Genomic DNA, 22,692 nt, shown 5'->3' on the forward strand with positions numbered 1-22,692 from the left:
AGATTTTGCAGGTTTAAGTACTAAAATATGCAACTATAATATAGAATAAAGCAACATAAAAAGTGATGATTGATATGAACTCATATGCATAGAAAGCTGCAAGTAGTATAATATTCAACAAGAGCAAATGAGAGGTAAATAAATTACAAAATACATCTCTTCTCTCAATGTAAATATTTTTAAAGAATTAAATAAAAAACTAGCTACCCGCGCTATTAGCGCGGGCCACCTTGCTAGTTATTTTATAAATGATGGATGTAGACAAATGTGAATAAGATAACCTCAAGGATATATGGAGAAAAATGTGAATAAGATCCCCGCACGTGTACGTCCTGGACGTGGGCAGAGAATTGCAGGCTTGAGTAGCCGCAACCGCGCCGAACGGGGAGTCAAAGGGTGCGTGCTCGCATGTCTCCTCGTGGCCGCGCTTCTCGGTGTACTGGAGGGCCTCGTCGCAGCCATATCTCGTGAACCGGCATGAGTTCACTATCGCCGCCATGAAGCTCTCCAGCTGCCCATCGCGGAGGTCGCCAATGGGCTCGCTGCAGCACCAGCACTTTGGGTTGATGCGGCGTTGGTGTTCTCGCCTTCTTGGCAGCTGCGTCGGTGCTACAACCCATGGCCTTCTTTCCACTCTCCTCTTCTGCATCTATTTGCTCTGGTCTCGCCTACGTCGTGACAATACCACTGGTGAGGTGTTTATATGCAGGCCTGAGGAAGCCAAGCAGTCTATAGAATGGAACCCGAAGAGCTATGGATTACTCCCTCCTGGCCATCAGGCGCCATGAGGCTCAACACATATACCACGAAGAAGTGGAACATTAATATGCGTACATGCATATGTGATTTTATTAGATGCTAGCCAGATTCTCAGTTACCAAGGTGAGAGTTACATGTGAGAGTTAATGTGAATGCATGCAAATTCTCTTCTTGCGCAATACATGCAAAACCAAAGCCACCGAAAGTATGCATGCGGGCATGCAGACACACATGCAAAATGGCCATTAGTCTTCTAAGCCACCTTAATGGCAACATAAAAACTACCTGGGAAAAGTAAACAAAAGAAAATGGGCAGACACGCATGCAATGGACCCGTTTCTTATGAGGTGAGCACTAAAGAACTCAGTAATTGGATGTGCTAATAAATTTAGTGCCTCCGCACTAATGATTCTCACATAAACCATTTCTTTGCTGAGATATAGTGCAACGTTTCAATTAATGACTGTAAGTGGGATGGAGGATGCGTATGGCCAGGATTTATCTATCTACCGAAGATCTAATGGTTGAAACAAATAGAATGATGTGGCTTAACGTGGTTGTAGAGAAATCAAAGTAAATGACTCTTAGTGGGGACCAACTATATAGGTTTTATAGATACTGCTCAACATGCAAATTGAGGGGAATAAATAGCCAAGGGTAAAGAGAACTTTTTGCATTAGTCTCATACTCCCTCCATTCAATTATGAATTATGATAGCTATATTTCCACATAATACAGTGGCCAAGGGCACTAAGTAAGGTTGTCTGCACTCGTGGTACTCTATTTCCATCCTCTAAAAGGAATATTCTAGTCTGATCATCGAAATTCTCTCCTCTATATCCAGTATTCCCGCACCCATCATCCTCTAAATCTACTACTCTATACCAACTACCAACAGCAGAACCCACTTGTCAGATGTTTTCTCTTTTTACCCTCACCCGCCGCCCTCGCTCCCCATTCTCTCTCCCGGCTCTCTCCATCTCCGCCTCCCTATCTCTATGCACTCTCTCTCCAACCCCCCCACTGTAACACCCTAAAATTTACTTCTAAAATTGTTCACAATAGCTATTTAATTTTTGGAGTCAAAAGGAATTAATTTTGCAATATTTAAAACTCACCATAGGTTTTAAATTGATTTGTTGCATTCATGCTGGTGCATATTTTATTTTTGTATGATTGTGTACGAGTTTCTAAAGCTACCAGAATTTTTCCACAATTTTATGAGGTTTTTATCTATTTTCTACGATTTTATCTTGTTTTCTAGTCACTGAAAAACCTTTTCTATTTTATTTATCATTTTTTCCTTTTTATTTTTTCATTTTTCTTTTCTTTCTGGGCCTCCGGCAAATTTCTTCACCTATCGGCCCGATCCCCCTTTTCTTTTTTTTCTTTTCCCGCCGGTCCTTTACTCTCTTCTCCACTTTCGGCTCGTTACTGGCCAACTTCTCCTTTTCTTTTCTGTTTTTATTTTTCCTCTTCGCCACTCTTGCTGACAGGCTGGGCCCGCCCGTCATCGCCTACCCCCCGCCGAATCTAGCTCGGGCTCGGCCCCGCCGCACCTGTGCCGCAGGCCCGCGGGCGCGGACGCCAAGACCGCCTTGGACTCGCGCCCCGGAATCTTTAGCTTCGCGTGACCCGGCCCCGACCTAGTCTTTTCGCCGCATTGCTTTTGCCCTAGCTTTTGCGCAAGCACGCGCTCGCGCCGCCGTCTGCCTTGGCATCACGGTGAGCTACCGGCCTGTTCCCGCTCCCTCTCGGGGTCCTTTGGTGCCCAGACGTGCTCCGTCCCCCTCGCCGGGCTTGCACCGCCGCCTCACTTCGTCGCCGGTCGCCGTCGAAGCCCGGCTGCTACCTTGAACCCCCGCTTTGGCATCCCCGTATCGCGCCCTCGCTCCCCGGCACCTCCGTGCGGTTTTTGGCGCACCGGAGCGCCATCTAGGCGCTGCCCCGGCGACCCTCCGCCGCGGGCATGGCGCGTCGTCGTCTCGCTGCCGCCGGGATTCCCCCAACCGATCGTCACCGTCGGATCGAGATCCGATAGCTCGAAATTGATCTCATCCGAGTCAACAGAAGCCTCCTCCGGTCAACCTTGGCCATTTTGCACTTAGGCCCCTATGTTTTTCCCTAATCAAATCGAAGTCCATGAATATTCGAAAATAATTCTGTTTTAGCCCTAATTTTTACAGAAAACCCCCTGAGCTTTTATAAAATTGAACCCGCAGTCCAGGGGTTGCCTTTTCACGTGCTAGCCAATAAAGATTAGATTTATTTACATTTAGGCCCTTGGTTTCTTTTACCAGAGCCCCTGTTCTTTTAATTTCTCCGCAAATAAACCCCTAGAACCCTACTTTTGCCATAACTTTCTCGTTTTAACTCCGTTTTAAGCAATTTTTGCGCTCACGCGATCGTTGTAACACGTACAACAGTTCTGTAATGTCGTTTGTACTGTTTATATTGACTGGTGTACTATTTTCCTATTTTATTCTTTGGGTGCTTGTATGTACCGTTGTGTGATGCGTAGGGAACGAGCAGTTCGAGGAGTTTGCTGAAGGTGAAGGCTTTGAAGACTCTGAATAGCTTTCAGATCCTGTGGAAGGCAAGTGTCCTTGATGCTACCCGCTTTACCATACAACATGCATTTCAATTACATTGTTTATTTATTGCTTGCATTAACTTTAATGGGTTCCTACCAAGGATGACTAGATTCTTTTACCCTTGCCTTGTTGCCGGGTTACTTAATTAATTTTGATGGTAGACGCTGCTTAGTTTGTTTAACTGGGATGATATTAAACAACATGAATACTTATTTATGCTCAATGTTCAACTATGATAATTCAATTACAAGACCATAAATATTAATTGGAACATGGAGCGACCACCCAGGACAACAGTGCAACCACAAGGCTATATGGCTCTGGCTTGATCAATTAATTAGAAACCTTAGTGTGCGATATGCTTTACCTGAAAAGGGCTAGGGGGTGTCGGTGGTTGGTGTATAGACCTGCTCGTTTGGGTTGTGGGCTTGGCTAAGACATGTTACCCTTAAGAGAGCTTTATACACTGCGTTGTTCGTGTAACCTAGCGAGCAGTTCACACTAGGGAATCTTTGTAAAGACCTCATAGTGAATTCCTAGCCACTCACCAAAGGAAATGTTTAAGGGCTTTGCAAACCCGGGCAACATAAGAAATACAACTTGTGGGTAAAGATGTGCCACATCTGTAGAGTGTAAAACTAACCGGTTAGCCATGCTCACGGTCATGAGTGGCCTGGATCCTCACATGAGTAAACTATGGAAGATGGACTTAAATTGTGTGCATTTAATTTATGTTGAGAATTATTTACATTAATTGTGGGATGGTATACACTTATACTTGCTAGTAATTAAGTTGTTTAATAAAATTTGACCAACTAAAATGCTAACTGCTTAAACCCATCAGCCTTTCCACTTATAAAGTCTTGTATGTTTATTATACTATTCTTTCCTTGCTGAGTACGACATGTGCTCACGCTTGTGTTTATTTATTTGCATCTACACTACCCGGACTGCTGCTCAGACGAGAGATTTGAGGATTTTTCTGGAGATTTCGACGAGTTCTAGGCGAGCGTGCTTCGAGTCAACTGTCCATGTTATTTCCCTTGCTAGTAATCGCTTATTTGTTTAGTTTATGAGACTTTCGGTCATGTAATAATTATAATACTCTCTTTACGTTTTGGCACTGTCTTTTGGTATTCACTGAGTCATTACATATGTGTAAACTTTGATCCTGGCGCACATGTAATATATGCATCTGGTTTTGCCTTTGAAACCAGGTGTGACACCCACACACAAGAGGCCTCCGCCTACCACCGCCTACGACCTCCCTGAGCCCGACGAGCTCAATGCGAATCCGCGCGCGAAGGCCCGCGCGTGGCCATGACAGCGGCGGCCGAGCTTCCCCTACTCCCTCATGTGGAGGCAATGGCTGCGGACTGCCCCTGCTCTTCGGCTCGGTGGCCATGTCGCGGCCCTCCCCGGCTCCCTCGGCGGTGCGCGCGGGCGGCGGGGCGGGGCATAGTGGCCATGGCGGTGCGCGCGCGGCGATGCAGGAGGGTGGAACGGGGAGCAGTGCCTGCCGCGGGGAGTGGGGGTGCGAGAAGTGGTGGGAGAGGGAGGAGGAGGCGGCTGGGCGGAGGTCGCCATGGCGCGGGGGTCCAGGCGGCGGCGACAACGAGCTACCCGTGCACCTCTGGCCATCCCCGACCGGTCGGCCGCGATGTACGCCGGTGGCCCCCCTCTCTCCCTCCGCTCGCGCTCGCCGGCGGCGCTCGCGCAGGCCAGCTCGAGCTTGACGCCGTCCCTGCCTCCCTCCCTCCCTTTGGCGAGCTCAAGCTCGGTCCTCCCCAACGCAGATCTGGCGCGGGCGGCGACGCTCGCTCCACCCCCCCTCCCTCCCTCTCCGGCGGGGATCAGCGGAGGCGCGGAGCAGCGACGGTTGGCGACGGACACGGGAAGGATGAAGGGGGCCCGCGCGCGATGCTTTACCTTCTTGGCCGTACCGTGCTGGATATCCAGTGCCGGTCGCCGTCTGGGATCGAAGCGTATGGGTTTAGAGTACCCGCTGCAGGCAAATTTACTCTATTCCCATCCTTGAGGATGGCGTAGCATTCGGCTTATAGGAGCCTCTGCGGGCAGTCTTATCAATCCATTGATTACGTTGACAATCTTCTCCCTTTTTCTGCAACTCTGTTTTGGCGAGACTGCTCGTTTCCGGAAATTATTAATCCCGAGGCACGAATGGCGGCTGGAGTTACTGCAAAGATGAAGCCGAATGGACTGTTTCGTGGAAACCCTGAGGCGGAGACTAAATACATTGATCAGAACTAAATTTTTCAATTTTGGAAACATATCTATCATAACTGAACGGAGGGAATATTATCTATAGAGCATGACATTAGTATAATGATGAATTTGAATTAAAAATAAAAATAAAAATTGAAGGACTAAATTGGATTTTCCGAAAGTTGAGGACAAATTTGACCCTTGGAGTAAAGTGCAAGACCAAAGCGTCTAGTTTACCTTTTACAGGCACCGGCGACGCGTCTGACTGGTACCTTCTTCATATTTTTTTATCATAATGTACTCTATTCGCTTGGGTATGACTGGTGGCTGATGCTGATTTATTATGAAAAAAGTACTGTTAGCTAGTTAGTGGCTGGTGGTTGGTGCAAATTCGATATGAGAGAAAAACATTGCTGGTTGGTTGGTTGACAAGCCAATTAAGTGAACAGAGTGAATACAATACAAATCTAATCATACGTTTTTCTCTTTCCTGACAACTTACAAACAGACTAATTAACTTTTTACAGTTTGGAGAAATTAAATTGGGTCTGCCATGACCTACCTTCCCGGAAAATCAACCCATCTTTGGCTGGTTTGACCAATTTGATGTACCAGAACCTGAGCCAAAGTGACTTTGGTGGGGTGAGCGTCCCAGAAATCAAAGGTTCTTTCAGAAACTGCATTGGAGAAGTATTCTTGATGAATTTGGAACAGTGACCGTCTAACCCTTTGTGTCACTTGATCTCTCAAGGAACGATCCATCACTCTATCAGGCCCAATTCATGGCAGCTTGAGGTCCCTGGTATATTTGCCTGTTCTGAATTCATCCTGCAGCGATCTCCAAATAAGGATACCAGTGGAAAATCTTCTTTGTGCTTATAAAGGAGATTCGTACTTGGAAAATGTAAATTTTTGTGGGGCTCTGGTATCAAGAATTTGCTTACCGAATAGCTGCGAGCACCAACACCATAAACGTCAACATTTTTATATGCTGGTGACATAGCTATATATATTGTTGGGTTTTGCATCTGCATTCTCTATTGTTCTCGTCATATAATCCTCACATCCAGTGCAGCTGCGTCGTCGCCCACCCGGCGACGCATCGAGCAGAATTTTCCTCACAGTCCCACACAGAACGCTCCGCGACAGTGCGCCATTTTGCCATCCGGTGGTGTGGACCAGGGGCGTAGCCAGAAATTCGTTTATTCCATTGTTAGGGGGGCCAACAGTGCTAATTAATTTATTAATTTATTAAATTTAAAATTTTTAGTGCAAAATTTTGGATCATAGGGTGGGCCAGGCCCGTGCCCGTCCTCCACATGGCTACGCCCCTGGTGCGGACGGTGGATTGAGGTGTGGGGAGAAGAGGCGACGCGCAGTGCGGGGCGGCGTTATCTCCCACGACGATCTCGCCGTCGGATGCCGTCGCCGCCGTGCGCGGTGTCGCGACAGCGCACATCGGCCGCACTCGCCCCACTTGGCGCGCTCCACTTCAATCTTGTCTTGTTCTAGTGCCTCTCCTTGCCCCCAAGCACATATCGACGCCATCCCGACCGCCGGCGACCGCGGGCGATGGAAGGAGGCGCGGTAGCCATGGCGAGGCGTCTGGTTGGGGTGGATGGTATTTCACTTACCCTCCGGGGGCAAGGATATCTTGACCGCTGCATCTAAAATAAACGGGGGAGTGTTATATGGGCCGAAAGGCGGCCCAATCGGCTCAGCCCACTCCATTACCGATAGGTGCTCGAAGAAGGAAGCTGACGATGGCAACGGCCGACGTGCGCTCGGCGTCGGCGAGGCTGTCTGCTGCTCTTTGACTAGTACGTCTGGCTCCGCCACCTCCGGCGCTAGTCGGGATCCTTCTCCTCCGTCGCCGACCGGCCACCGCACCGTTGCGTTCGGACTCGAAGTGGCTGCAGGATTAGCCAAAAAAAAAAAACCAGCTTTCCTGGACCTGAACGGACCAGAGTTGCTGGAGTTGAGCTTGCGCTCGACGTTGAGCTTGAGTTTGAGCGTGAATCCGCTTGTCCATAGATCCGAGATGTGCGTCAACCTCGAGGGCGTGGCGTGATCTCGCGGCGGCAGCGCGTACAGTAGCAGAGCGCTGAGCTCAGAGGCGCAGGAGAAGCAGAAGCCCAAGCTCTGCGCCGTTGCCTGTGAAAGCGAGCTCGAAAATTTAGGTTAGCCTCTCTTTGCTCTTATTGTTCTTCGATTATATTTCTTTCAGTTGAATTGGTAAAGGGACTGTACAGCATTGGGATGATGCTGGTTTTAGAAATTTGGATACCAGCCTGAATTATGCGTGCTCTTGTTCTGCAAGTACACCAGTACAGAAGGGGAGAATAACTGTGTGAGTTTTTGTGTTGACTAAATACTACACAGCAACATCGTTGGATCCTTGTTGAAGGTACAATCATATGTGGCAATCATAGTGTGGATTGGGGTGTGTTTCAGTCTCAATCCATGTGAACTCGTACCATGAGAGCGATACAGTATCCGAACGTAGATTGGAGCGAAATGGTAATGAGCGCCGGAAATGCCAGTCTTTCCTCTTCTCGCCCCCCAGCACAGCCAACAGCAAGCGCCCTCGTACCAGTGCGCGTTCCTTGTGTCCCCTGGCGCCATTGCCGTAGGATACTGCATGTCAGTTGTTTTTATTGCTGTTTAACAATTTTAAGATTTATTCTTTGTGAGCTGTCACCAAACAACCCAGTGTAGATAGCACTGTTCATATAGCATGCATCATAATTATTTCTTTTGGGCATGATAATAAATTGATTCATGATGAAAAGATCATGACATGTTAAAGCAATCCACATACATCTGTACAGCTCTTGAACAACATTTTGTTCAACCTCGTGATTGGAAAATAAATCCAGAAAGTAGGTACATGATAATTCCTTCAGAGTTTTATCTGGTGCCTTAGGAGGGGTTTATTCAGAGGTGGCTGGATGCATTTCTAGGCGACCACAGCCTGTGTCAGGCCCAAGAATGGGATGCCTAACTCCGGCACCTTATTACAAACGCTAAGAGTATCGCAGACGCCAATGGTGATATTAAAGGTTAGTACCAGTTAAAAAGAACTATCATACTCACTACTCGCAACAACACAAACCAAGAAACCGCACTGTCAAAAGTTGAAACAAGAATGGCGATAGCACATTCTGTCAACAACTACGAAATCAAGTACCCTACACAACACAAAGTTTCATCATCAGAGGGTGCTGTGTCCAGGACTTCATTTTAGACTAGAAAAACCAAGGCCCCCGGATTGTTTATCCAAAAAAAATTCAAAGTTCAGGAATGAAAAGATAATTGGGTAGAATACTAGAATAATCTCCAACCCTTCACTGTCGCACTGGTACATATATATAGGCGAGTATGCAATCTATCTCGGATTGCAGAAGTATCAGGTGGGGCTCTTGCCTAATCATACACCGTATGAAGTATGAACTATGTCACTTTACAAGTAGCAGCTAGAAGCAGTACCGGTACCAACAGAACTGAACGACAAACCAATGAGCAAAATCCAAATTTAGATGACAAATGATGGAAGCAAACAGTTTTAGAAACCAACGGGCAGGAGTGCTAGAGTAGAGGAGAAATGGGGGCCGTGCAGGTTGCAAGCACAATGTGGCAACGGAGGATAGAGAGTTGACCTGGTGCGTGAGCTTGAGACACTCCACCTGATAACTTTCGCTGGGGACGAGGTCGCTTCTTGGTGAGTGATCTCAGAGCAGTTGCTGGAAACACGTATTTGAAAGATCAGAACGGGCTGAAATGATTTCTTTCTTTTGGCAGAAAGTTAGCCCTTAAAATGAGTTGGTGGAATCTTTACCTCTATTTATCTCTGGTCGCGAATCTGAAGCACGTTCAATCAATATACTTCCAGCGGATATGGGCAATCTTTGGCCAGCTTTCTCCATCAGGTGCTCGGCAGCTGTCCGTCAAGAGCTCACACTTGTATATCCCTATGTGCTGGAGGGTGCTTGGCAGATCTGGTAAAGATGATACGTTGGGGCATCGTTCGATGTTGAGTCTCTTCAAACTCGAGAGGCAATTCAGATTTCTTGGCAGGGACTTCATCTCACATTCACTCAATGATAGCTCCTCGACAGACGAGAACTTCGCAGATTCTTCGAAAGAAAAGGATTGCTCCTTCCAGGATTCTAGAGTGAGGTCCGCTGGGACTGTAAAATTTTCGGACGAGAGCATATGGCTGAGCAATACAGAGCTGCCAATACTGAGTGCCCTTTGGACACGAAACTGCGAGATGCACACAGCAGTGAGCTTCGGAACATCGCTCAGATAAACCTTGAGAAGTTGCAGGGAAGACAAGCCTTCCAGGAAACACAGGTCCTGGATACCACAAATTGATAGCGATTCAAGGGACGTTAGATGACCAATAGATAAGGAAGTAGAGCTCCTGCAGTTAATAATAGAAAGATATTTCAGGTGTCGCAAGCTAACACTCAATGCATCAGCAGCAAGAATGCAGCTGTGTATGTAGAGCTGACCAAGGGACAAAGGCATATATTCTGCTCCACGTGCCAGCTCTAAAGAAGGGCAGGAACTGAGCGAAAGACCTGAAACAGAGGCAGCAGCTCGTAAGCCGCCTAATGATCTGAGGCACCAGCAATCCTCAATAGACACGGATTTAAGCGCTGTCAAATGTTGAAAGACCTCATCTGACGGGAATGCGGTTAAATTCATAATCTGTTGCAGTGACAAACTGCGCAGTGAAGTGAGTCCACCAAGGCAACTGGCCAAAGCTCCATCTGTAATACTGCATGAAGAAAGATCAAGTTCAGAAAGTCCTGATGGTAGAACCAGCGGCAGCCCGATACGCCGTCCATAGATGAGTCCTATCCTCTGCTCATGGCAACATAGCCATGCATTGATGATATTTTCTTTCTCTAATACTTTATCTCTTCCCTCTTCTGCAGCGCTTTTGATGGTTTGAAGATGTTGCGATACATCATTATCCATCAACGCCATCAACTGCTGCTTCATAGATGAATGCTCATCTGACAGCACTCTCCTAATGGTAGATCCTGAATCCACCTCCCAGAGCAATGCGAGTTGTGATGCCAAGTGGTCTCTCCTCATCGTGTTTTCCCTCTGACCATGCTCTTGCAACTCTTCATTGCTGATAAACATAAGCAGTGGGCACTGTCTAATTTCTAATGTTTCAAGGCCTGCTGAGAGACAAGGTAAGATTTTCAGATTTGGAACATTACAAAGCTTCAGCTTGCCGCAATGCCTAAGAAGCCCTGTATTCTCGGGCAGGCATTCTAACACAGCGCAATTATTAAGCTCAAAAGATCTCAAACTCTCAAAATAAGAACCGTCAAGTAACCAGCTCGGATATGAGGAGGATTTGTAACCTTCAATTCTGAGTCCCTTCAGCTCAGGTGGTGGCATCAAGCCTTCCAGGATCTCCAAATGTGTAGTGTCCTCTTCTCGGGAGCCATTCTCTTCAGTCCAGACAAGCTTCAATTTTCCAAGGTGTTTTTTCTGATGAAGCGCTGCCCCCAAGGCTTCCTCCTTTCCCGTGACAGCTTCGAGATTTGTAACAAGTAAACTGCCACGAAGCTCGTTCATGCTCCTGAGCTGATGCAGCTCATATCCCTTCTGCTTTTTCACGCAAAACGCATCAAGCTCTTGGACTGATGTTAACCTGCCAATGTTTGGTATTGACGGTGTACCTCCTTCTCCATAAATATATAGTCGTCGCAGCTTTCTTAAATTGCAGAAGTGGCCAGGCAAATCTTTTCCTTTGATGCGTGAAGAAATAAACTGTAAGTGCAATAGAGTGCACAACGATTCAGGCAATTCGGAAATTGAGGTTCTTGAGAGGTTCAAATACCGAAGGTGCTTCAACTCAGAAACAGATTCGGGCAACTTGCTTCTATTATAAAAGCACATATGCAGTACACGTAACTTCTTCAAATTTCGCAGTAACACATGAAAAAGATCGCTCACATCATCAACCAGTGGGTAAAGGCAAATTATTGTACGTAGATGACGCAGCTTGCATATACGTTGCTTATGCTGTATCATACTCTTAACACACACAGACAGATGCCGAACTGTGAATGGTATTTCTGCCTTGTCATCATCTAGTCTGAAACAATCTTCTCTAGAGAGTGACTCGGCCAAATCATGAATGAGATCATGCATAGTATAGGAACAAGTAACTATCACCTTCCCTACATAAACTGGTTGAAAGAAGGATCCAGAGATCAGCTCATTCATGTAATCGCGTCCAACATCTTCAATGCTCCTATTAGGGTGGCATGATTTTTCGACTAGTCCCTCTGCAACCCAAAAGTGTACCACCCTATCAACATCGTACCAGTGGCCTTTCGGAAATAACCTGCAATATAAAAAGCACCTTTGAAGACGTGGATCTAATTTCTCATAACTCCACAAAAGAGCCCTCATGGGTTCGCTTAAGTTTTCAATTCCCAAAGCGTCTCTCCATGAGGAGATATCCTTTTTTCTACTCAAGTTCGAGCCCACAACTTTTGCTGCCAGAGGTGATTGTCCAAGACGTTTCGCTATCTTTTCTCCAATCTCTTCTAGCTGCACTTTCAACTTTTGATCTCCAATTTCCGGTCCAGAGAAAGCATGGTGTTTGAAGAGTGCCAAGAACTCTGCATTTTCCAGGTCTTCCAAACGAACCACTTCTTTGCAGTGAATAGCAGCTGGAAAGGTATCCCGTCGAGAAGTTACCAAAACTTTGCTTCCCTCGCCCTGAGAAACCAGAGGTTCTAACAGTAGGTCCCATTCCCTCTCATTGTTGGATCCTTCAAACCAGACATCATCCAAGACGAGCAAGAATCTCTCTGATTTTTGCAGTGTGTCCCTGAGTCTGCACTGGAGGGTATCGATGTTTTCAACACGTGGGCATTCCCCATTTGTTGCAGACTCGATCAACTCCCGTGTGTGACGATGAACATCAAGCTTGCGTGAGATGCAAACCCACATCCTGACATCAAAGTGATCCTTTACCCTGCCATCATTATAGACATACTGTGCCAGGGTGGATTTTCCAGCACCTCCATGTCCAACGATAGCCACACCTGAGTAGTTTGTTGAGCTAGCCACGACTTCAGTCCTCTTGGTAAGAAGATCAATTATACGATCTCGATCCCTGTCGCGGCCAAACACTTTAGGAGGCTGCAGTGATGTGGTCGGAGGAACAACTGCTGCTGCTACAATGGGGCCAGCTGCAAAAGTATTACCTGCTGGAAAGCCAAGAAGCTCACGGAAGTCCTTGGCTTTCAGCAGGATGTCCTTCAGCTCATTCAGCTTGCGAATTAGCCTCCTGTTTTCAGGGAGCAGGTTGCGTGCCCTGCTTGCTGTGGCACGAAAAGGCTTCAGAATAGTTGATTTAATGGAGGAGGCATCATCGTCATCTCCCACCGAGGAATCATTCCCGCTCTTCGCCTTGCGTTTGAGGAGGTTGTACTCATGCTCGTCCAGCAGGTCCTCGGCATCATAGAAGGCCTCTTTGAGCTGCTGGAGCCATGCCTTCAGCTTCTCCTTGTGGGGGCTCTTCTCGGCGGCCTCGATCACCAGGTCGAAGTGTGGCAGGACGGTGGTCTCCAGTTCTTGGAGCTCCCGTGCCATGTCCATGCCCAGGTAGGTCGAAGCGTCAGCGAGGAGCTTGTTGATAATAGGCGAAGCCGCCCACCGTAAGCCGGCCAGTGCCACGTCCGCCATGGAACTGCACTAGTCTGTGTCTCCAGGGCTTTGGCAGAGATCTTGGGCGAAAGCGTTTACAGATGAAAAGGAAGAGAACAAAATGAATTGGGGAAAACCTTTCCAGGTGAAGAGATCTTGGATGGAAGTGTTTGCAGATGAAAAGGAAGAGAATAAAACAAATTGATAATACCAGAAGTTATTGGGATATTTGCAAGGATCTAAACAGGGAAACGATGGGAAACAAGCAAAAACTCAGGACATTTTTTCTCACTTTTCTTTTTCTAGGGGGATTACTTAAAGAAAACGAAGACAGAGATGACGTGAGGGATAAAACGGAAGAGTAGAGGCAAGCAATAGATTAACAGGTAAACGATGAGATCATGAGAAGCAGGAGAAAGACAGCTTCACGTTTTTTTTCCCTGTGTTTTTTGGAGAATGAAAGGAGCAGTGAGGGAAAAGACAAGCAGTAATGATGCTTATGCTATGGGTACAGGGGGGAACTACCGGCGAAGACGCAGATCTTGTCAGAGCAGAAACCTGCTGGAGTGAGAAAAACAAGATTAGTTGGTGAATTGCAGCCGAGATAATAAACAGAAACTACGAGCAAATTATCTTTCCTCTCCCATGTGTGAACATGGATGCACAAAAACAAGAGTAGGGAAATCGCTGACGAGCTATTAATAGGCAGAGGGAAGAGTTGAGAGCTCACATGGATGGAAACACTGAAGGGCGCCGGAAGCAGAGATCCGGAGCCGGCGACGGAGAGGGATGATGCGAGGCTGCCGGAGCAGTGGAACTGGACTCTGCAGCAAGCGCTGTACTGCAAGAGGAATGAAACGCAGGACGACTCAACAAGCAGCCAGTCAGCTGCGGCGGCTCCCACAACGATTGGTGGAGCACCAAAATATCTCGAACTTCACCAACTCTTGTTTCGTTTTGGGAGCAGAGAATGAGAGAAATGAGTGGCTGTGCTGTATGCCTGTATGTATAGTTGGCCGGGCTCATGAGAGAATGAGAGAAATGATGGGCCAGGCCCGCTGGACCGGCACTGAGGTTTGAAAAAGCAAGGCCCAAAAACAGCCCAACTCATGGCTGTTCGGGCTAGTGCCGTGCCTGTGCCAGACCCAGTACCTACTGTGCCTGGGCCGCATTCGCGGCACGCGGTCCGAGCACAGTCACGGTCCGCTTAATTTGCCGGCACGAGAGCGGCCCGTTTAACAGCCCAAGCAACCAGAAGTCCATATAAAATTGTAAACCCTAATCTCCACTGTCTCGCACTGCTTCTCTCTCCCTCCTCTCTCGCCGTCTCGCACCGCTCCTCTCTCGCGCCGGCGCCGGCGCAGCATTGCTCCCCTCGGATCATGGATACTTCAAAAATTTACTTATTTGTTTGAACTCATGATATGAACGAGTCGCACATACACCCTAGCACATGTTCCTCGACGCTGAGGACATCCCTTAAGCGCGGCAGATTTTCTAGCATTTCGTATTGGCTGTCTTGCATTTCTAATAAGATCCCTTCCTCCCATCCATACTGCAGGCGGCCGCGTGCCCGGACCTCGCCGCGCTCGCTCACCGCCCTCGTCACCGGCGTCACGCAGGGCATCGGGGCCGACCAATCGCGGGTCCTCGCCAAGCGCGGCGTGCGGGTGGTCATCCCGGCGCGGAGCGTCAATGGTCAAGGCCTTCCTCCGTCGCCCCCGACCACCGCTGTCACCAGTCGTCCCTCGCCGCCCCATCGCAGACCGCCGCTGCTCGGGCCTGTCGTGGTCCCTCGCCGCCCCATCGCAGACCGCCGCTGCTCGGGCCTGTCGTGCTAGCATGTCCAGGGGCACGACACGCCACGCCGGCGCCCTCGTAGAGCCGTGCCTGGGCCGGGATGCCGGCACAGCGGCACGGCCCGGCAGCGCCACCGTGCCCCAACGTGCCGTGCCTCGCCTAGCCCGGGCGGCCCGTTTGGCCATGTATAGCTTGGCTGGCAGCAGGCGGGGTTGGATCGGTTCACAGGTTGTCTACACCGCGGGGTCTCCTTCCATTCCAAGTTCCAATCTCTATCCGCGAAAGGTCCCGTATGCTCTCAGCTGCATGCAGCTTATACACAAGAAACGGGACTAGGCTAGCATTTGGTTTGGATTCCAGTTAACAATAGCGAACAATCCAAACCACGGGGTCAAGAGTTCTTTACTATATTTTGCAAGTCAGCGAGCCCCACATATATTGTCAAGTGGGTCATTTAGAAATAAGTATCCAGACTTTCAGTCCACAGCAATTACAGTATTTAAATTTCAATACCAAATGGACAGCTACTACAAAGTGATGTATGCGTTCCGTCGCCTCGCAGCAGTGACGCTTCACTTCAACCATTTCTAGATTTTCCCTTCGATCCATGTTGTCGTGAAGCAATCCTGTGAAAGTTCAAGCAGGTTGTTAGCACAAGATAACTCGAATGATAAACAGAAAACGCATGTGAGGGACACCAGCTAAATTTACCAGTTGGCTAAGTCGAAACTCAGGAGTGCATTCAAGCTCTAGGTTTGTGTCATTTGAGTCGTCCAGCCTCTGGCATTCTTCAAGATCCTTTTTCAAGTCGTCTGCAGGCAGCTGGGCATATTCAGCAAGGCAAGGTCTGCTCTTACCAGGCTCATCTCCACTGCCAGATGAATTCTGACTCTGAAGGAACTCATCACAAATTGACATGCATTCTGCCAGTTGCTGAGAGTTCAGCATAAACTGGGATTCGCCCTCCCACCATTTTGGATCCTGTGAAGGGTGGCTATCTTCATCTTCAGCCTTTTCAGATGCATGATGATTAATGTCTTCTTTGTCCTTTACTTCACAATGACTATTTGCCTGGATAATAATTCAGAAAAGGAGCTCTTTTACGGCAAAAGCATCAGTGTTGTGAATTCATATTGAAAATGGCATCATATCAAAGGTCCTACAGTGTAAGACAAATGCTGATACTTGGTACCTGATCAAAGTTATGTTCAGACTTCTGAACAACTTCTTGATTACCATTGTCCTCTTCCAAGGGCAAAGATGACAAGTCCATCAATGGAGGACAATCAGCCAAATCTACTGCAGCATATACAGGTTCCATATGATCACAAATGCCCTCTGAAATCTTCTCCCCGGCCTTAGGTTGCTGCTGATAGAATAATTTCGAGACAACAAATTCCCTGTCTTTCTCATCTTCCCCAGTCCCAACGTGGTATTGGTGCATCACCCAATTAGTCTTTTCTTGCTTCCCACCCTTTACATTGCTCGCATACATAACCATTATTTTCTTGCAACCAAGGTGTGTTCCACCTATTACAACTGGTTTCGTCTTGCCAGTCTTGTTCCAACGAACCTCACCAAGCTCATCCGTATTTATCTTCCGACGCTTCTTAGTCCCAGTGGTGTAGGCCTTAAATGTTCTGTGGAAGAAGTGTGATACACTTCCGTCCTGCTTAACTCCTGAAACAACATGGTTATCCAGTCAAAAAATATGAAGGCATATCTACTGGCAAATTACTCCTTTGGCAACATGGTTATCCAGTCAAAAAACATGAGCTCAGGGCTATGAGCCACAGGAACAGCAGATAAGAGTGAAAATAGTAGTCATGGAAATGGTATGTTCTATCCTTCCTCCCAATTAACACATTGAGCAGTGAGGTCATGTTTAAATGAGATGGCAGAGCATCTGCCCCAAAGAAAAAGGTAATATAACATGGTACGGGCTACTAGTCTACTACATGCACCCTAGTGAGAGTATACCAGAAGAACTTGAAGTGGTGGTAATGCAAACATACTAAGAGAGGGACAAGATACACTTGAAGCAAGAAGGTAAAATACTGAGAAGTAAAGTAACCACCTTTGCCACACAAGACATTTACTAGATAACCTCCGTAAGCAGACGTGTTTGCTTGCCTGGGAGTTTCTGCGGATGAGTATAGCATAAGCCCTCATTTGAATCAACGGTGGGAATAAATTCATCGATAAATGGATGAGGTTTGACACCCACTTTCCCAATTTTCGCTAGCAAATGCCACAGCAATTCCTGGTCTGATGGATCAAATTTGACGCCTTTCGGCAAACCAGGCCACTCATCAACAACCTACACCAAAAACCACATACAATTATGACATCAAAATAATAAATAAAAAATTGAAATAATGTAACCCTGCTGATTAACCTCCAGATTCTAAAAAATAAATAGCATTGCAACATTAATAAATTCAGGCTTCAATATAGCAGAGAGCCAAATATTGGCTTCACAAGCATGACTATATTATGGAAATGTAGTAATCAATAGTATCAGCGATATACTTTTAGTCTTGAAATACTTGACTGGCAGAAATATATGTGACAAAAAAATACATATTACAACCTCTCTACTTCTAAGTCCAGGTTACGTTCTATGTAATCTCCTAAGGGCTAAGCTGGTTGTTGTGATTGGTTTGGCGTGTTAGCAGCTGTCACCTGGTTTCACTATGCAATTGTGGTTTCATGGCAGTATGTTGTGATATATATGTCTTTTTTTCTTGAACGCTGCTATATATGTCCTGAAACATCATTCTCACAGAAACAGTGAAAACAGAAGTCCACATCAGCCACGAACAGGATTATGTGGCAAAATCATTGCCAATAATTGCTCTGCTTTTCAAATTTCAGGCGGTGTAATGCCTAGTCTTAAAGCAAGTGTCCAAATTGGACATTCTTTAGAGTAGAGGGAGATCTATCATTCTATTGAACGTTGAAGAAAGGAATAGCAATTAGATATGTCAAGTGTGACTGAGGTCATAAGATACTGAATCTATACATATACCAGAAACGTAAGATTCTTACATCACTGTTGTCCATAATGTAGTTGCATTTTGGGCATTCCTTAGTCGGGTTGCTCTTCCATGTATGTGTGGTATGGTGTGTAGGTGCAGAAGCATTTTTAATTTTCGAAGCCATTCTTTTGCAGTCAATCAGCCATGAAGTCCTACAACAAACATGTATGCTTAAGTGAGATGCATACAAACAGCAACACATCATTCATTAGGTCCACTGTGTATAAAATACATTCAACTGGAAAGACCATGTTTGAAGCCTAAAAGGTAGTACAGGTAACACAAAGGTCCAATAACTTAATATATGAAGGCAGCATCGTATATCAACGTAAAAAAAAAACCCGTTCAAAATCGCATTCAAATATAACTGGACTCACTCAAAGATAAATCAAGAATCATCTTGCTAAAAATCCAAACCACATCCATGCACCTAAGCAACTAGTGCATAAGTTATAATGAGACTCTGGTTTACAAGTGAGGACACTGGCATATGAGCAATGAACCAAAGTGAATTTCACAAACTGAGAGTATAAAAAAAATACACAAACTGCACTATGGCAGAGGTAATCCAATCCCTCAGGTTTCCTAGGGTAAAATGAAACAGACTACAATCTTTGGCATCACCGTTACTCCAAGCACAACCAAAGCCAGGATAGAAACACAGTATACAATTTGATGGGAACAGAATCAAATTTGATGCTACAAGAGATAGTTATTAAAATCTACATTTCTCTCCTGGCAACAGGGAAGCTAAATCTGCCATTTATTCTACCTGTACCCCTATTCCGTCTCCATATTCTAACACAACCAGTGATCAACCCATCACAATCATTTTTGAACACCACATTACGGAACACAGCTCCGCCTCACTCCCCCCGACCGAAACCCATTGCTAACCCACCCCCAACAAACCGAAACCTGAAGCACCTGGACGGGATAATACTGCCAAGAATGGGGATAGAGAGAAAGAAGCGGCTGTTACCGACCCCGTCATGGTGGCGGCCGTCCCGGTGGCGACCACCGGAGCGGAGGTTTAGGGTTCTCGCGGCGGACTTGGGGCCTGTGACGGTAAATGATTTTGCTTTTTTTTTCCCGAAAAAATAGCCGATAAACCGCTTCGGGTCCGTAGGAAAGAACGGACGGCCACGGCCCGCGATGGTAACTGCCTAACTGGAAACTGGCGCTACTGGGCTGCCACCTGACGAGAAGCCTATCAGTCAGCCCACCCTACTACTAACGTCTGAAGCCGGCCTTTTCTCTAAGAGGCCCATGCCTGCGACGCCGTCGAGGACATGGGCCTACGGCCCACTACATAAATCACCACGAAACCGGCCTCCTGTAATGGGCGCGTAGTGTTTTTTTTTTGCAAGAAAAGGAAGCAACTATATTAAGAAAAGTGATTGCACAGTACAACTCTTTCTTGCAAGAAAGACCCTAAAAGAAAAGAAAATTACAACCAGGTCCCTGCTGACGGAACTGCTCGTCTTCCTCCGTTCAAAGCGATGACGATCGTCCGGTTGCAGAAGCACGAACCGAAGCCCCCACCCCGCTTCCTCATTCCTCCACAACGAAGATCTAACTTCAAACATTGAAAGACCGCAAGGAATCCTCGAGAAGTGAACACGGCCATCAGCATCTCCGAAATGGCTCCGCCCTACGCCTCCTCTTACCCCAGAGCTCCAATCCGTGGAATCAACAACACAAAGAAGGCCACCAACCACCCAAACAGCAAGAAGGAAGAAAAAGAAAACAATCCGCCCCGACGACCGCCACACCACCATCGGTCACGATCACCGGCATCACCAACAACCCGGACCAAACGGCGACACAGGGGAGACGAGAGATCGATCCCCTTCCGCAGCAAAAGAGAGCAAGCCGCGGCAGATTCAATCTTGCCTCCTTTATCCGACCGAAATCAAACAAAGATGGCAAAATCAATCCCCCGGCAAACCCAGAGGTACACAGACCTCCCAAAAGCTCCGTCGAAGAAGGTGCAGGGAACGCCCTTTTCGCCGGCAAGAGACAAAAGCCGCCGTCGGAGCAGCGCCGTCGCGGCCACCACTCGCGGCCACCGAAGCTCCGTCATCGACCTCGACAACGAGCAAAACCTAGACCTAAACACTAACTCTAACTCTAATTTCTAACCAAATATCCAAACAGGGCCTATAAACTACCGCACGCCGATTCCCCGGCCCTCCTCCCCCTCCGAGGGCCGCACGACCGTAGTGTCATAGGTGCTGCCGACCGCACGTCGACCGTCCTGCTGGGCGCGTAGTGTGAGGTGCTGTGATCACCCACTGAAAAAAATTGCTGGTGCGGTCATGATTTGCATCACCTGCAGTATTCAGTTAAGAATAATTGGTACTTTGACAAGGCAGAGCTGCATGTACTGCGGCGCGATTCACTCGCGTCCGGCCACCGGAGATAATAGCGACGTCCAGGTGAGACAGCCGGCGCCCGTGGATCGCGCTCCACATCTCGAAGCGAAACTGCGAAAGGCGATCAAGCACACCCAATAATTATCTGTCGCTCGCAGTCGCAGCAGACAGCAAGCCATAGTTTAGTTGGCCTCACTGACGTTGGACGGCGGGGTCATGGGGGAAAAAAAGAGCAAGCGAAATCTCATCATCGAGATTGATCAAACGCCGATGATGTGCGGACGGGACACTGGCAACTCGACAAAGATCCGCCTCGGGAGCAGCGGCAAGTACAGGAAAACACGCGGCGTGTCGATGACTCGATGTGCGTATGATGGTTCACCCAATTTGAATGTTTCCATGGATAAGTTTCGTGCCATGTCTACCTATGGTGAAGGTATGAAGATGCTAGCTAGAGCTGCCAGCAAGGCTGCAATACTATGCTACTGGTAGTAGCTCGTCTGGAGTGTGGAGACGCCTACCTGTTCCCAAAAAAAAAAAGACGCCTACCTCAGGATCTCTCTGATTCATTTGCCGAACAGCCCAAGGTTACCATGCACGCGAAGCAATAATAACACTTGGCGTCCACGACAAGTTTACTCAAAGATGAAATATCCAGCACCGCAATTCCTTTTTTTTTTGAAAAGAGATTTGCAACAGCTAGTAGCGGATCAACTTGCGACGAGATCAACTGAACATTATGTTCTGGGAGGCTGAAATGACAGAGCTTTTGCTTTAGATTAAGCTAACCCGCAATCCTCGTGTGAATGAGGCCACCGATTTTTTTTTTCAGCTCAACTCTGCGAGGAAGTATATATTTTAGAGATTTACTCCTTTTAAGATGATTTACATCTTGATTTGCGTAAGTCCCCAACGTGAACCGTTGGATTCCGTCCAGAATCAATCTATGTGCCTTGTTTTTGTTTTGTTTTTGTGTCCAGTGTTATAAGTAACTTGCGGAAATGTAATATTTAAGTCACTTGATGAGGAGTATTTTACTTGTTTTTAAAGTATACTGTATATTTTACTTCTCGAAAAGCTCAGCAGCAGCCCAGCCTTTTTTGTTTCGTCTCTCAGCTCGATCGATCGCGCCCACCGACTGCCCAGGTCTAGCGCGATTGCCAATGCATCGCCAGCAGCACTCCGCGCCATTGCCAGGGCGTCGGTTCACGCACCCGCTCCACCTGCTCCTGTCCTACTCCTAGCTCGCGGCCGCGGGCGAAACGCCCTATAAAAATACCCGCACCGTGCCAGCTCCTGCTCATGTGCAAGCTAGCTCACTGCGACCCAGTGTGTGATGATGGCTCAGGGAAGAGGCAGTGCAAGCTGCGGCGCCCTCGCCGCCGCGGCGCTCCTGGTCATCGGCCTCCTCGTGATGGCGACGAGCGCGCCGCTCGCCGAGGCGGCGGCGTCGTACATGGTCGGCGACTACGGCGGCTGGAAGTTCAACGTCGACCGGTGGGCCAAGGGGAGGACCTTCCGCGCTGGCGACCAGCTCGGTAAGCGCTCGCGAGCTGCGGCTCTGCGCGTCGCATTGCTTCTTCGTTCTTTCCTTACTATTATTATGCCACGCGACGTGATGAGTACTGACGATCTGTGCTTACGCAGTGTTCAACTACAACCGGGCGGTGCACGACGTGGCGGCGGTGAACGCGGCGGCGTACCGGAGCTGCGTGGTGCCCAGGGGCGCCAGGGTGCTGCGGAGCGGGCGCGACAAGGTGAGGCTCGGCAGGGGCACGCACTACTTCGTCTGCACCGTGCGGGGCCACTGCCAAGCCGGCATGAAGATCGCCGTCAGGGCCGTGTAGGGGGCTGGGCTGGGCTGGGCCGTCGGGCGGCGGCTATATCCGACTTCCAGAGTCCAGATCCAAATCCACGCCAGAAACGCCAAAAACTTTGTGGTAGCTCATTAGTTTGCTTAGTTATACTCTAGTGGCGTGCAATCTGGTGGTGGTGTTGTTTCTAATGTACGTCCAGGCTTCGTTTGCCAAGTGGCTTCTGTGCTGTCACTGTCGGCGAGTTCTCCTACAGTTAAGTTACTGCTGTCAACACTCACCCTTTCATTTGTTGTCGTTGTGGAGCAAAACTCTAGTGGGCTTTAATTTCTGGCTCGGCTTGGTTGCGATTGAGGTGTGAAAAATCAATCGCTAAATTCATTCGTAA

At 47.8% G+C, this 22,692-nt stretch overlaps 3 protein-coding genes across 10 annotated transcripts; 1 reads left to right on the forward strand and 2 right to left on the reverse strand.

Annotated features, from left to right (window-relative positions):
* Nucleotides 1-7,833: 7,833 nt before the first annotated feature.
* LOC120657135 (putative disease resistance protein At3g14460) lies at nucleotides 7,834-14,247 on the reverse strand. Of its 8 annotated transcripts, XR_005668092.1 has the most exons (6): nucleotides 14,002-14,247; nucleotides 13,797-13,832; nucleotides 10,263-13,711; nucleotides 10,097-10,165; nucleotides 9,418-10,005; nucleotides 8,471-9,322 (listed from the first exon to the last, which is right to left on the reverse strand). XR_005668092.1 is itself a non-coding variant. In XM_039935395.1 (4 exons), exon 3 carries the CDS (start codon nucleotides 13,308-13,310, stop codon nucleotides 9,453-9,455), a length of 3,858 nt encoding a protein of 1,285 aa, XP_039791329.1. In that variant the 5' UTR covers nucleotides 13,311-13,711; nucleotides 13,797-13,832; nucleotides 14,002-14,244; the 3' UTR covers nucleotides 7,840-9,322; nucleotides 9,418-9,452. The 8 variants fall into 8 exon arrangements, 4 of the variants coding, with proteins under 4 accessions (XP_039791329.1, XP_039791328.1, XP_039791331.1 ...); XR_005668091.1 differs by having other exon boundaries at nucleotides 7,840-9,322; nucleotides 10,263-13,829; nucleotides 14,002-14,245; XR_005668089.1 differs by adding an exon at nucleotides 7,834-8,194 and having other exon boundaries at nucleotides 9,239-9,322; nucleotides 9,418-13,832.
* A 1,191-nt stretch (nucleotides 14,248-15,438) lies between these two features.
* Nucleotides 15,439-19,207, reverse strand: LOC120657136 (SUPPRESSOR OF GAMMA RESPONSE 1-like). Its single transcript, XM_039935399.1, has 6 exons — nucleotides 19,099-19,207; nucleotides 18,123-18,264; nucleotides 17,205-17,391; nucleotides 16,264-16,751; nucleotides 15,783-16,142; nucleotides 15,439-15,697 (listed from the first exon to the last, which is right to left on the reverse strand). The coding sequence occupies exons 1-6, from the start codon at nucleotides 19,104-19,106 to the stop codon at nucleotides 15,659-15,661; spliced, it is 1,224 nt and encodes a 407-aa protein (XP_039791333.1). The 5' UTR covers nucleotides 19,107-19,207; the 3' UTR covers nucleotides 15,439-15,658.
* Nucleotides 19,208-21,781: 2,574 nt separating this feature from the next.
* Nucleotides 21,782-22,631, forward strand: LOC120654243 (basic blue protein-like). The gene is made up of 2 exons (XM_039931761.1): nucleotides 21,782-22,028; nucleotides 22,138-22,631. Exons 1-2 carry the CDS (start codon nucleotides 21,827-21,829, stop codon nucleotides 22,335-22,337), a joined length of 402 nt encoding a protein of 133 aa, XP_039787695.1. The 5' UTR covers nucleotides 21,782-21,826; the 3' UTR covers nucleotides 22,338-22,631.
* Nucleotides 22,632-22,692: the final 61 nt, after the last annotated feature.

Source organism: Panicum virgatum, chromosome 1N, assembly GCF_016808335.1.
Source record: "Panicum virgatum strain AP13 chromosome 1N, P.virgatum_v5, whole genome shotgun sequence".
Lineage (NCBI taxonomy): Eukaryota > Viridiplantae > Streptophyta > Magnoliopsida > Poales > Poaceae > Panicum > Panicum virgatum.